Source organism: Pecten maximus, chromosome 9 (genome assembly GCF_902652985.1).
Source record: "Pecten maximus chromosome 9, xPecMax1.1, whole genome shotgun sequence".
Classification (NCBI taxonomy): domain Eukaryota; kingdom Metazoa; phylum Mollusca; class Bivalvia; order Pectinida; family Pectinidae; genus Pecten; species Pecten maximus.
The window spans coordinates 36502020-36513713 of record NC_047023.1 but is presented as its reverse complement, the minus strand read 5'-3'; the positions used below and the strand labels follow the sequence as shown (position 1 = coordinate 36513713).

The 11694-nt window shown below is 37.4% G+C and overlaps 1 protein-coding gene across 1 annotated transcript; it reads right to left on the bottom strand.

Annotated features, from left to right (window-relative positions):
* Positions 1–8937: 8937 nt before the first annotated feature.
* Positions 8938–11689, bottom strand: LOC117334653 (integumentary mucin A.1-like). Its single transcript, XM_033894400.1, has one exon. The coding sequence runs from the start codon at positions 11362–11364 to the stop codon at positions 10366–10368; it is 999 nt and encodes a 332-aa protein (XP_033750291.1). The 5' UTR covers positions 11365–11689; the 3' UTR covers positions 8938–10365.
* Positions 11690–11694: the final 5 nt, after the last annotated feature.

Sequence of the window (11694 nt, the reverse complement as noted above, 5' to 3'; positions counted from 1 at the left end):
AAGATACATTGTATTGTAGGACACACCCAGTACCACGTAAGATACATTGTATTGTAGGACACACCATGTATCATGTAAGATACAAATGTACATTGTATTGTAGGACACACTCAGTACCACGTAAGATACATTGTATTGTAGGACACACTCAGTACCACGTAAGATACATTGTATTGTAGGACACACCATGTATCATGTAAGATACATTGTATTGTAGGACACACCATGTACAATGTAAGATACAAATGTACATTGTATTGTAGGACACACCCAGTACCACGTAAGATACATTGTATTGTAGGACACACCCAGTACCACGTAAGATACATTGTATTGTAGGACACACCATGTACAATGTAAGATATATTGTATTGTATGACACACCATGTACAATGTAAGATATATTGTATTGTAGGACACACCATGTACAATGTAAGATACATTGTATTGTAGGACACACCATGTACAATGTAAGATATATTGTATTGTAGAACACACCATGTATCATGTAAGATACAAATGTACATTGTATTGTAGGACACACCCAGTACCACGTAAGATACATTGTATTGTAGGACAAACTCAGTACCACGTAAGATACATTGTATTGTATGGCACACCCAGTACCATGTAAGATACATTGTATTTAGGCACACCATGTACAATGTAAGATACTTTGTATTGTAGGAAACACCCAGTACAATGTAAGATACATTGTATTGTAGAACACATCATGTATCATGTAAGATACATTGTATTGTAGAACACACCATGTACAATGTAAGATACATTGTATTGTAGGACACACCATGTATCATGTAAGATACATTGTATTGTAGGACACACCATGCACAATGTAAGATACATTGTATTGTAGGACACACCATGTACAATGTAAGATACATTGTATTGTAGGACACACCATGTACAATGTAAGATACATTGTATTATAGGACACACCATGTACAATGTAAGATACATTGTATTGTAGGACACACCATGTACAATGTAAGATACATTGTATTGTAGGACACACCATGTACAATGTAAGATACATTGTATTGTAGGACACACCATGTACAATGTAAGATACATTGTATTATAGGACACACCATGTATCATGTAAGATACATTGTATTGTAGAACACATCATGTATCATGTAAGATACAAATGTACATTGTATTGTATGGCACACCCATTGTCGTGTAAGATACATTGTATTGTAGAACACAACCAGTATCTTGTAAAATACATTGAACTGAAGCGTTTTTTCGAAGGCCACATCATTGAGTCAAATATTCTTAACTACAGCAAATTCAGATTAGATAATAGCTTACGATGAGGTCCTTTTCTGTCGGCCCATTCCGTCTGAGTTGAAGTGCGAGAGAAATTATAAACAGCAACATAACACTTGTGTTTTGTGCATTGTAATCTTTTCCATGCTTCCGGAGTAAACATCTCTAGCCATAACAGTAATGGTTATAGTATATTGTTAAGTGGAAAACAATGTTAACAACGGTTATGTCACTTCACGACGGCGTTCTAACATCAAACGAAAACAAGGATTATGCCATACGCTTAAAACAAAAAGTTCGTAATTTAACAGAAAGTAATAATTAGATTATAACAAGGCAATTAGTAGATTTACAGTACACTTAATTGTTAGACCGAGATGTCAGAAAATATATTTTCTCCTGACTTCTGGTAGGGAGGCCAACGGCTTATTAAAAAACATCAAAGTGCGATATAAACTTTAATTAATGTGCTATATCATACATTCTTGTAGTAATGGCATTAACACTTTAAATAAACAATCACACCAAAAATCAGAGAGATATCTTTAAAAATGAAAAGAAAGAAACAGTGTCTCGAAATTTCCGAAAATGATAAATTCCTGTCTCTTAAAACATGTAAGATACGTTTTGAAGACCAGTCCCATAATGGCAGAAGCAGATGTAGGCGTTGAATATATAAAAAAAAGTGCCCCAGCAAAGAAATAAACACTTTCATGTCACACCTGTACTCTTTTCACAAGATCTCTCTTGGCCTTTCTTTGCGACGCTTTATAATATAGTCTGTCTTCTAGACGCTTTGAATTGACAATTCGACATCAACAGTAATCATGCGAGATTGATGAATCACTTGTACATGTATAGAACGCCGATCGTTACAATCGTACTCTTAAACATTTCTATTGACGAATACTGTTTAGCAAAACATCTCAAACAACTTCAATATTTTATTCGTGTTGAATGGTTTTGTGACAATTTAAAGGATTTAACTTGTGCGAAAACGTATTATTCACAAGTGTACTTGTATAGGTCGACTTAAAGGTACGCGGTTTTGTACCAACCCTCCTTACAGGCGTTTTTCTATGGTGGATGATTTTTGCCATGTTGTATTGTTGCATTGGCGCCCCCGCCAAGCCAAGAACGGCATGCGACAGTGCGCCATGTGAAGAGCGATCATGCGCCAATCTAAAAGTCACAGTGCGACAATGCGTCAAACGAAGAGCGATGGCGCGCCATTGGAAGAGCGACATTGCGCCATACGACAAAATGAACGCTCTTTGCTTGGCGCACTTTTGCGCCATCGCTCTTCGCATGGCGGGGGCGCCATTGTGAAAGTGCTACATTGGTGAAATCAGCCAGCGTATTTTTCAGCGTAAAAAACATTGTTGATATCAAAATTCAGCATCAACTTTTAATATCAGTATCCTTAAAATCGAATGCGACACTAATATTCTATGTGGCTTTGTTCAGCTGAATAATAGATCAATGAGTACCAGCTATATCTTCAATTATAATCCTCTTTAAGAAAATGGTGTTTAATGTCGTGTTTTTAAGAAATGTTTCGATATTAGCTAATTATTCGGTCTTTGATTTTTAAATCATACCATTGACTTCAATATCCCATATTTAGACTATAAATACGCTAAATGAGAGTAATGTGTGTCTTTATGACTGCAATATAATTCGACGATAATGATATATTCATGTTATATATTCATGATAGAATAGAATGCCAGACACGTGTCCTTACACCACACTACGGGTGGCCAGTTGCTGTACGTCACTGTAGGATACAGAGTGTTTATCAGAACAGTCATCAGAGCAATGGCATTGAAAAGATGATGATGATGGTGTAGATGATTGATAAAATGTGCCAATTGTATACAACTGATAGATATTGCATACCTTGATCAGAAGTATTGTTGGCGATAGTTAGAGAGGGGCGTACAATGTGACTTACCCTCATATATTTTCCCTCCTTATTTTCTCGGAAAATCATTTGCTTTGCTTCGTATAAGAATTTGACACACCCACCCATCGATTTCTATATCAACAGACATCATACACCATTCGAAGTTCGCACCATTCAAGTACAACCCGTACTCCCTAACCTACGCCTGAACACCCTACATATATACCCCACGCACCATTCAAGTACAACCCGTACTCCCTAACCCACGCCTGAACACCCTACATATATACCCCACGCACCATTCAAGTACAACCCATACTCCCTAACCTATGCCTGAACACCCTACATATATACCCCACGCACCATTCAAGTACAACCCATACTCCCTAACCTACATGTACGCCTGAACACCCTACATATATACCCCACGCACCATTCAAGTACACCCGTACTCCCTAACCTACACCTGAACACCCTACATATATACCCCACGCACCATTCAAGTACAACCCATACTCCCTAACCTATGCCTGAACACCCTACATATATACCCCACGCACCATTCAAGTACAACCCATACTCCCTAACCTATGCCTGAACACCCTACATATATACCCCACGCACCATTCAAGTACAACCCATGCTCCCTAACCTACACCTAGCACCCTACATATATACCCCACGCACCATTCAAGTACAACCCGTACTCCCTAACCTACGCCTGAACACCCTACATATATACCCCACGCACCATTCGAGTACAACCCGTACTCCCTAACCTACACCTGAATACCCTACATATATACCCCACGCACCATTCAAGTACAACCCATACTCCCTAACCTACGCCTGAACACCCTAAATGAGCGAGCGCACGCACACACACATATATCATATGCAGCCCCACTGTTCTGTCATCCGTGCCGGAGATGATATAGAGACAAAAACAAACTATAGTACATCAGCTTGTGAATTTGTCGTATCGACATCGATATCACAAATTACTGACGATGAAATTTAATGTGACATATATATTGATATACATAGATATCTGCTAAGTACACAGCAATGAAAGCATGACAATAAAACATTAACAATCAGTCATAAAACAGCAAAGTAGGCCACCGGGCGGTCTGTTTCTGGTACAGCCATAATTATGTAAAAGTAGATTCAGCAGACAATAAAGAGCCGAAAAAAAGTCAGTTAACGACCGAAAATAGCCCACACCATCTTTATAAAGTGTATTGTCGTGAGGAAATCTATATCTAAGATGAAATAATGAACTATTAATCAGCCAATGACAAGAAGGCGAGGATGACTCTTTTTTGGAAGTCTATGACGGAATAAGAATATTCGCCATTCTAAATGTCACCTAACTAGTGTATTTTGTTCGGGATCCGCTAAACCCCCACGGAATATTGCTTCGAAAGCCATTACCTACGATTAACAATGATTCGTCCGTTTAATGTCTCTCTGTTTCACGGGGGCGTACGGCATCGCCATGACAGCTACATTGGAGGGGTAGAAACAATAGATGGTCTGTTTCTATTGTATTAGTTTCTCGCATCCCACTCGTTTACAAGATTATCTCTTGAAACACACTCTGACATTTCAATGTCCATAACAGTCTGGGGTATAAAAACTATTTCAGCGGCTGTAAAAAAGGGCATTGGAAAAATGTATATTGCAATAATTCATTCGTGTGCTATCTTCCTAACCACAATGCTAAAACGTAGTGAGAAAACAGAAAGTATCAGAACAGAAAGTATCAGAACTACGGAAGCCCACTGGTGCCAAATGTTATATGTAAAAAAAAAAAATTTATTGCGTTTAAACGCAATACTTTTGCGAATAAACGCAATACTTTTGCGAATAAACGCAATACTTTTTGCGAAAAAAGTATTGCGTTTATTCGCAAAAAGTATTGCGTTTATTCGCAAAAGTATTGCGTTTATTCGCAAACGTTTTGTGTTTATTTGCAAAAGTATTGCGTTTATTCGCAAACGTTTTGCATTTATTCGCAAAAGTATTGCGTTTATTCGCAAAAGTATTGCGTTTAAACGCAATAAAATTTTTTTTTTTTACATATAACATTTGGCACCATTGGGCTTCCGTACAGAACAAAGGAATATGTCAGAAACATTAAGTATAGTTTCGGATATTCTACTTCCGAGTGTGAAAACATATGACAACATTGCTCACAGACAGCATGTTTACACCACAATATACTAATCCAACGACAATACCACAATGTACTAATCCAACGACAATACCACAATGTACTAATCCAACGACAATACCACCGTGTACTAATCCAACGACAACACCACAATGTACTAATCCAACGACAATACCACAATGTACTAATCCAACGACAATACCACCGTGTACTAATCCAACGACAACACCACAATGTACTAATCCAACGACAACACCACAATGTACTAATCCAACGACAATACCACAATGTACTAATCCAACGACAATACAACAATGTACTAATCCAACGACAACACCACAATATACTAATCCAACGACAATACCACCGTGTACTAATCCAACGACAATACCACAATGTACTAATCCAACGACAATACCACAATGTACTAATCCAACGACATTACCACCATGTACTAATCCAACGCCTATAATACAATGTACTAATCCAACGACAATACCACAATGTACTAATCCAACGACAACACCACATTGTACTAATCCAACGACAATACCACAATGTACTAATCCAACGACAACACCACATTGTACTAATCCAACGACAATACCACAATGTACTAATCCAACGACAACACCACAATGTACTAATCCAACGACAATACCACCATATACTAATCCACCGACAATACCACAATGTACTAATCAAACGACAATACCATCATGTACTAATCCAAAGACAATACCACAGTGTACTAATCCAACGACAATACCACGATGTATTAATCCACCGACAATACCACAATGTACTAATCCAACGACAATACCATCATGTACTAATCCAACGACAATACCACGATGTATTTATCCACCGACAACACCACAATGTACTAATCCAACGACAATACCATCATGTACTAATCCAAAGACAATACAACCGTGTACTAATCCAACGACAATACCACAATGTACTAATCCACCGACAATACCACAATGTACTAATCCAACGACAATACCACAATGTACTAATCCAACGACAATACCACAATGTACTAATCCAACGACAACACCACAATGTACTAATCCAACGACAACACCACAATGTACTAATCCAACGACAATACCACCGTGTACTAATCCAACGACAATACCACAATGTACTAATCCAACGACAATACCACAATGTACTAATCCAACGACAATACCACAATGTACTAATCCAACGACAATACCACCATGTACTAATCCAACGACAATACCACAATGTACTAATCCAACGATAATACCACAATGTACTAATCCAACGACAATACCACCGTGTACTAATCCAACGACAATACCACAATGTACAAATCCACCGACAACACCACAATGTACTAATCCAACGACAATACCACAATGTACTAATCCAACGACAATACCACAATGTACTAATCCAACGACAATACCACCATGTACTAATCCAACGACAACACCACAATGTACTTATCCAACGACAATACCACCATGTACTAATCCAACGACAATACCACAATGTACTAATCCAACGACAATACCACAATGTACTAATCCAACGACAATACCACCGTGTACTAATCCAACGACAATACCACAATGTACTAATCCAACGACAATACCACAATGTACTAATCCAAAGACAATACCACAATGTACTAATCCAACGACAATACCACAATGTACTAATCCAACGACAATACCACAATGTACTAATCCAAAGACAATACCACAATGTACTAATCCAACGAAATTACCACAATGTACTTATCAAACGACAATGGATACGCGCTAGTATTTTTCATTGTTGTTTCCAAAAATTGGAATCTTGAAAAGAATCTGATCGGATAATTGAGAATTGAATTTACCACCATTCGTGTCTGATATACAACTAATACAACTTTATAGTAGAATCCACCAAAACCCTTTTTTCTGCTACCAAGTCAGTTGTCATGAAATGATATCCGAATGTCCTTCCGTGACAATCAATCATGTATAAGGAAATAGAGGATTCTCTCCTATTCCTGGAAAAAAAAGGGGAAACGACTTAGTAAATGAACATATTGACATTGTGACGTCATGTCGGCATTATCACTAACACACGTCACACGTCATGTCGGTATTATCACTAACACACGTCACACGTCATGTCGGCATTATCACTAACACACGTCACACGTCATGTCGGCATTATCACTAACACGTCATGTCGGTATTATCACTAACACACGTCATACGTCATGTCGGTATTATCACTAACATACGTCATACGTCATGTCGGTATTATCACTAACACACGTCACACGTCATGTCGGTATTATCACTAACACACGTCACACGTCATGTCGGCCTTATCACTAACATACGTCATACGTCATGTCGGCATTATCACTAACATACGTCATACGTCATGTCGGCATTATCACTAACACACGTCACACGTCATGTCGGCCTTATCACTAACATCTTCCTTCCCATCTGATCATTAATCAGCTGGTACATGAAATGTTTATTTAGACTGGTATACGTTGTTCTGGTGAAATAGAAAATGTAATAAGTATTTGTAATTATCCGATAAATTTCTATAATGAAAGATGCCGTTGACATCCTTAGTACATTGTATAAATGTCTCCTTCTAATTAGACAAAGTCTGTTTATCATTGTATCAAAAATGATTAAAATTCTATCCCTTAAAAAACCAGTACAATGTACTTGAACCTGTGGTATAACCATTATACCAACTGTCTAATTCAACAACGTTAATCCGAATGCCTTTATATATATATATGTACGAGGTTAATTGGGTATCGTCAATAGAATTAAAAGACAACATCCCATAACACTTTATAAGCCACATGATGTATACATATTAAAGATTCTCATTAAAATCGAAATAAATATGTATAAATTCATCACATATCAGGATTTAATTAAATCCGGATTTGTCAAGAAAAATACTTATAACAATATTTATAGACACGATTTAAGCGTAAATCTTCAATATATAATTGGGTTTTGATGTCGTGTGTTAAGAACTAATTATTTGTCGTGTCATGATCAGGTACTGTACGTAATGCTAGTACCTTGTAACAACTGTCATTCCGTAGAGTTATACTAAATTACTTCCGGTTTCATGATGGAGCACACTGTTAAGTGTAATACGAGAAATAAACTCGTATATACGAGAAAGAAACTCGTATATACGAGAAATAAACTCGTATATAAGAGAAGTACTCTCGTTATTACGAGAAAGAAACTCATATATACGAGAAATAATCTCGTTATTACGAGAAATAATCTCGTTTATACGAGAAATAAACTCGTATATACGAGAAATAATCTCGTATTTATTTTTTAATGATACCAACTAAATTTATTTTTTTCATTGGTCCTATTCGGCTTCCGTAGGTACGGATAAAGTCAACAATAAACATGTACTCCCACAGTCAACTGTCGATACTTATATAATTATTTCTCATCGGGTGTTGTATGGGAAGGGAGGTAACTCGAGGAATTTGAATGGTATACAGTAAATACAAGTGTTGTCTTTCTTTAAGCTTTATTTGCAAGTTTTACACATGTAAACCAGACTTCCATACACACAATGATCGAATCAATTTCATTGTTTGATATTTTTTGTGCGACTGAGTGAGTATTAATAAGCATGATCTACCCTACCAGCGGGCATCATAGCAAACATCTGGTATATATTGAAAGCTGCAAGCATTGATACTGCTAGTACACAAATTCAACAAGACATATATTAACTACTTTACTATTTTAACTTATTAACTTAGGAAACAGTACTACTTCATAAATACAACCGGGTGATTACATTATTCCTCAGAGCGGGACATCATCAATCTTACCGGTACACCATTAATCTAACCGCTACACCATTAATCTTACCGATACATAATTAATCTTACCGGCATACCATTTAACCATACCGGTACATCATAATGCTTAATATCGAAAAAAATATAATTCAAAACGAAATTACTATTAAGTATTTGAATGAACATGCATGTTATCTGCTAAAATGATTTTAATAATATACATGTACTAAAGCATATGTATTACATTGCATTCACAGATCATACATTTTGAAATAAACTCATAGAAACGTCATCAATGTTGTCGGACCAGCCGATTTATACAATAAAATGAATATAATGTGTTGCCTATATAAAAAGCAAAGACATACATGTATATACACTCACACAATAACATTATACTATATATGGTGGAAAATAACCCGTGAAAATGATTGCATTAAATAATATAATGCTTTGCGATCTCCCTTTTTGCAATTAACAGTCTGAACGAGTGTAAATGAGCAAACAATTGTACCACAGGCGTCTGGTTAGTATTTACTCTTCCTATATCAACAAGGTGTAAAACCCAAAGATCAGACGATACATCGACTGTGGAACGGAAGTAGGCTATTGATTGGTCGTATAGTTAGGATTGTTTACAGAGTTATCGACCAATCAGATAACCCCTTGCATACCGCTCTTAGATATGCGGACTACTTCCGTTCCACAGCCTATGTATCGTCGGTTATCACGACCGCTTTTGATCCATTTTCTCATCTTTAAATCATTCTCACACTACAAAATAATGTCATGTATTGCCATTTAAGGATTTTAAACCAAGGTACATGTACGTGACCAAATTTGTTTGCATTTTATATTTTAGTCGGATTGAATTTAAATTCAAAGTTAATCGAAGCCCACCGTCACTTCTGACTTTTTGGGATGTTTGTTGATATAGTAAGACAGGGACACACATAGATTTGTTTTCTATAAATATTAACCTGAATCAAACGCCTGGGATTGTACCTATAATCTATAACACTCTATACAATTTTGTTATTATTTGCTCGAACATTTAGCTGCTAGTAAAAAAATAATAACATTTTTCATATTTCGATTTTAAAGTAAACAATAACTTAGAAACATACACGTTTAATTACTTGGCTTGCTATCATCTGCGAGGTACTCCAAATGGATTTGTTCATGTTTTTTGTGGAGATCGTACACATACATATTACCCTGACCGTGAGAACCCATGTTGACACTAACATTGACATCATTCAGTATATATTGTCTCGATAGTTTCCTACGTTTACGCAGGTAGACAAACATCACAACGGCACAAATAGCGGCTACAACAAAAAAACCAACAAGAACTCCAATTATGACCGGTTTCACGTTTGTTTTGTCGGAATTGTGTTTTATTGGACTCGCCACCGTATCCGTTGAACTCTTTGTCGTGTTAGTAACACCTGGGGTACTTATGTCTGGCTCACTTTGTGTAAAAGGTGTATTCGCTGATATGGGTGTTTCTGTCGGGAGAGAAAGTGTTGTAGTATTTCTTGTGTTTGTATTCATCACCGGGGTAACGGTAGCTGGGTTAGCAGTGGACGTGGAGGATATTTTACTCGATGTTATACCTGGTTTTGCTGTCGTAGTCGTCCTTTTTTGGGCTTGTGTCGTCGAAGTTGTTCCTGCTGTTGCCGGAGTTGTTGTTTCTGAAGATGTCGTCGTCGATACTTTCGGAATTGTCGGTTTTGTCGTTTGCATTGTTGTCGCTGCAGTTGTCGGAGTTGTCGTTGTTGTCTGTGTTGTCGTCGAAGGTGTTGTCTTTGTTGTCGTTGTAGTTATAGTTGCTGTTGTTGTCTGCGTTGTTATCGGAGTTTTCATCTCTGTTGTTGGAGTTGGTGTTGGTGTTGTTGTCATAGTTGTTGTTGTTCGTGTTTTTGTCGTAGTTATTGGCGGTGTTGTTGTCAGAGTTGCCGATTGTGTTGTTATTGGACTTGTTGTCGGAGTTGCTAATGTTGTAGTCGGAGTTGTTGTCTGGCTTGGTGACGTCGGGGTTGCCGTTCGTGGCGTTTTCTGTGTTGTTGTTGTCGGATTTGTTGTTGTCGGACTTGTTGTCGTAGTTGTAATTGGTGTTGTTGTCATTGGAGTTGTTGCTGTTGGTGGTGGTGGTGTTTTAGTCGTCGGAGATGTTGTTGTCTTTGTTGTTAGTTTTGTTGTCGTTGGAGTTGTTGTTGGAGAGGTTTTCTCTGTTGTTATCGTCGAAGTTGTTATTGGTGTTGTCGTCGGTGTTGTCGTTGGTGATGGTTTCTCTGTTGTCAAAGTTGTGGTTGGTGTTGTTGTCGGAGTCGTTTGTGTTGTTGCCGGAGTCGTTGTTGGTGTTGTTGTCGTAGTTGTTGTTGATGTTGTTGTCGTCGGTGTTGTCGTTGGTGAAGGTTTCTCTGTTGTTGTCGTCGAAGTTGTTGGTGTTGTTGT

What these genes read in the sequence shown, in the direction of transcription:
- LOC117334653 (XM_033894400.1), bottom strand. Translation starts at nt 11,364, where the DNA reads ATGACAACAACACCAATTACAACTACGACAACAAGTCCGACAACAACA.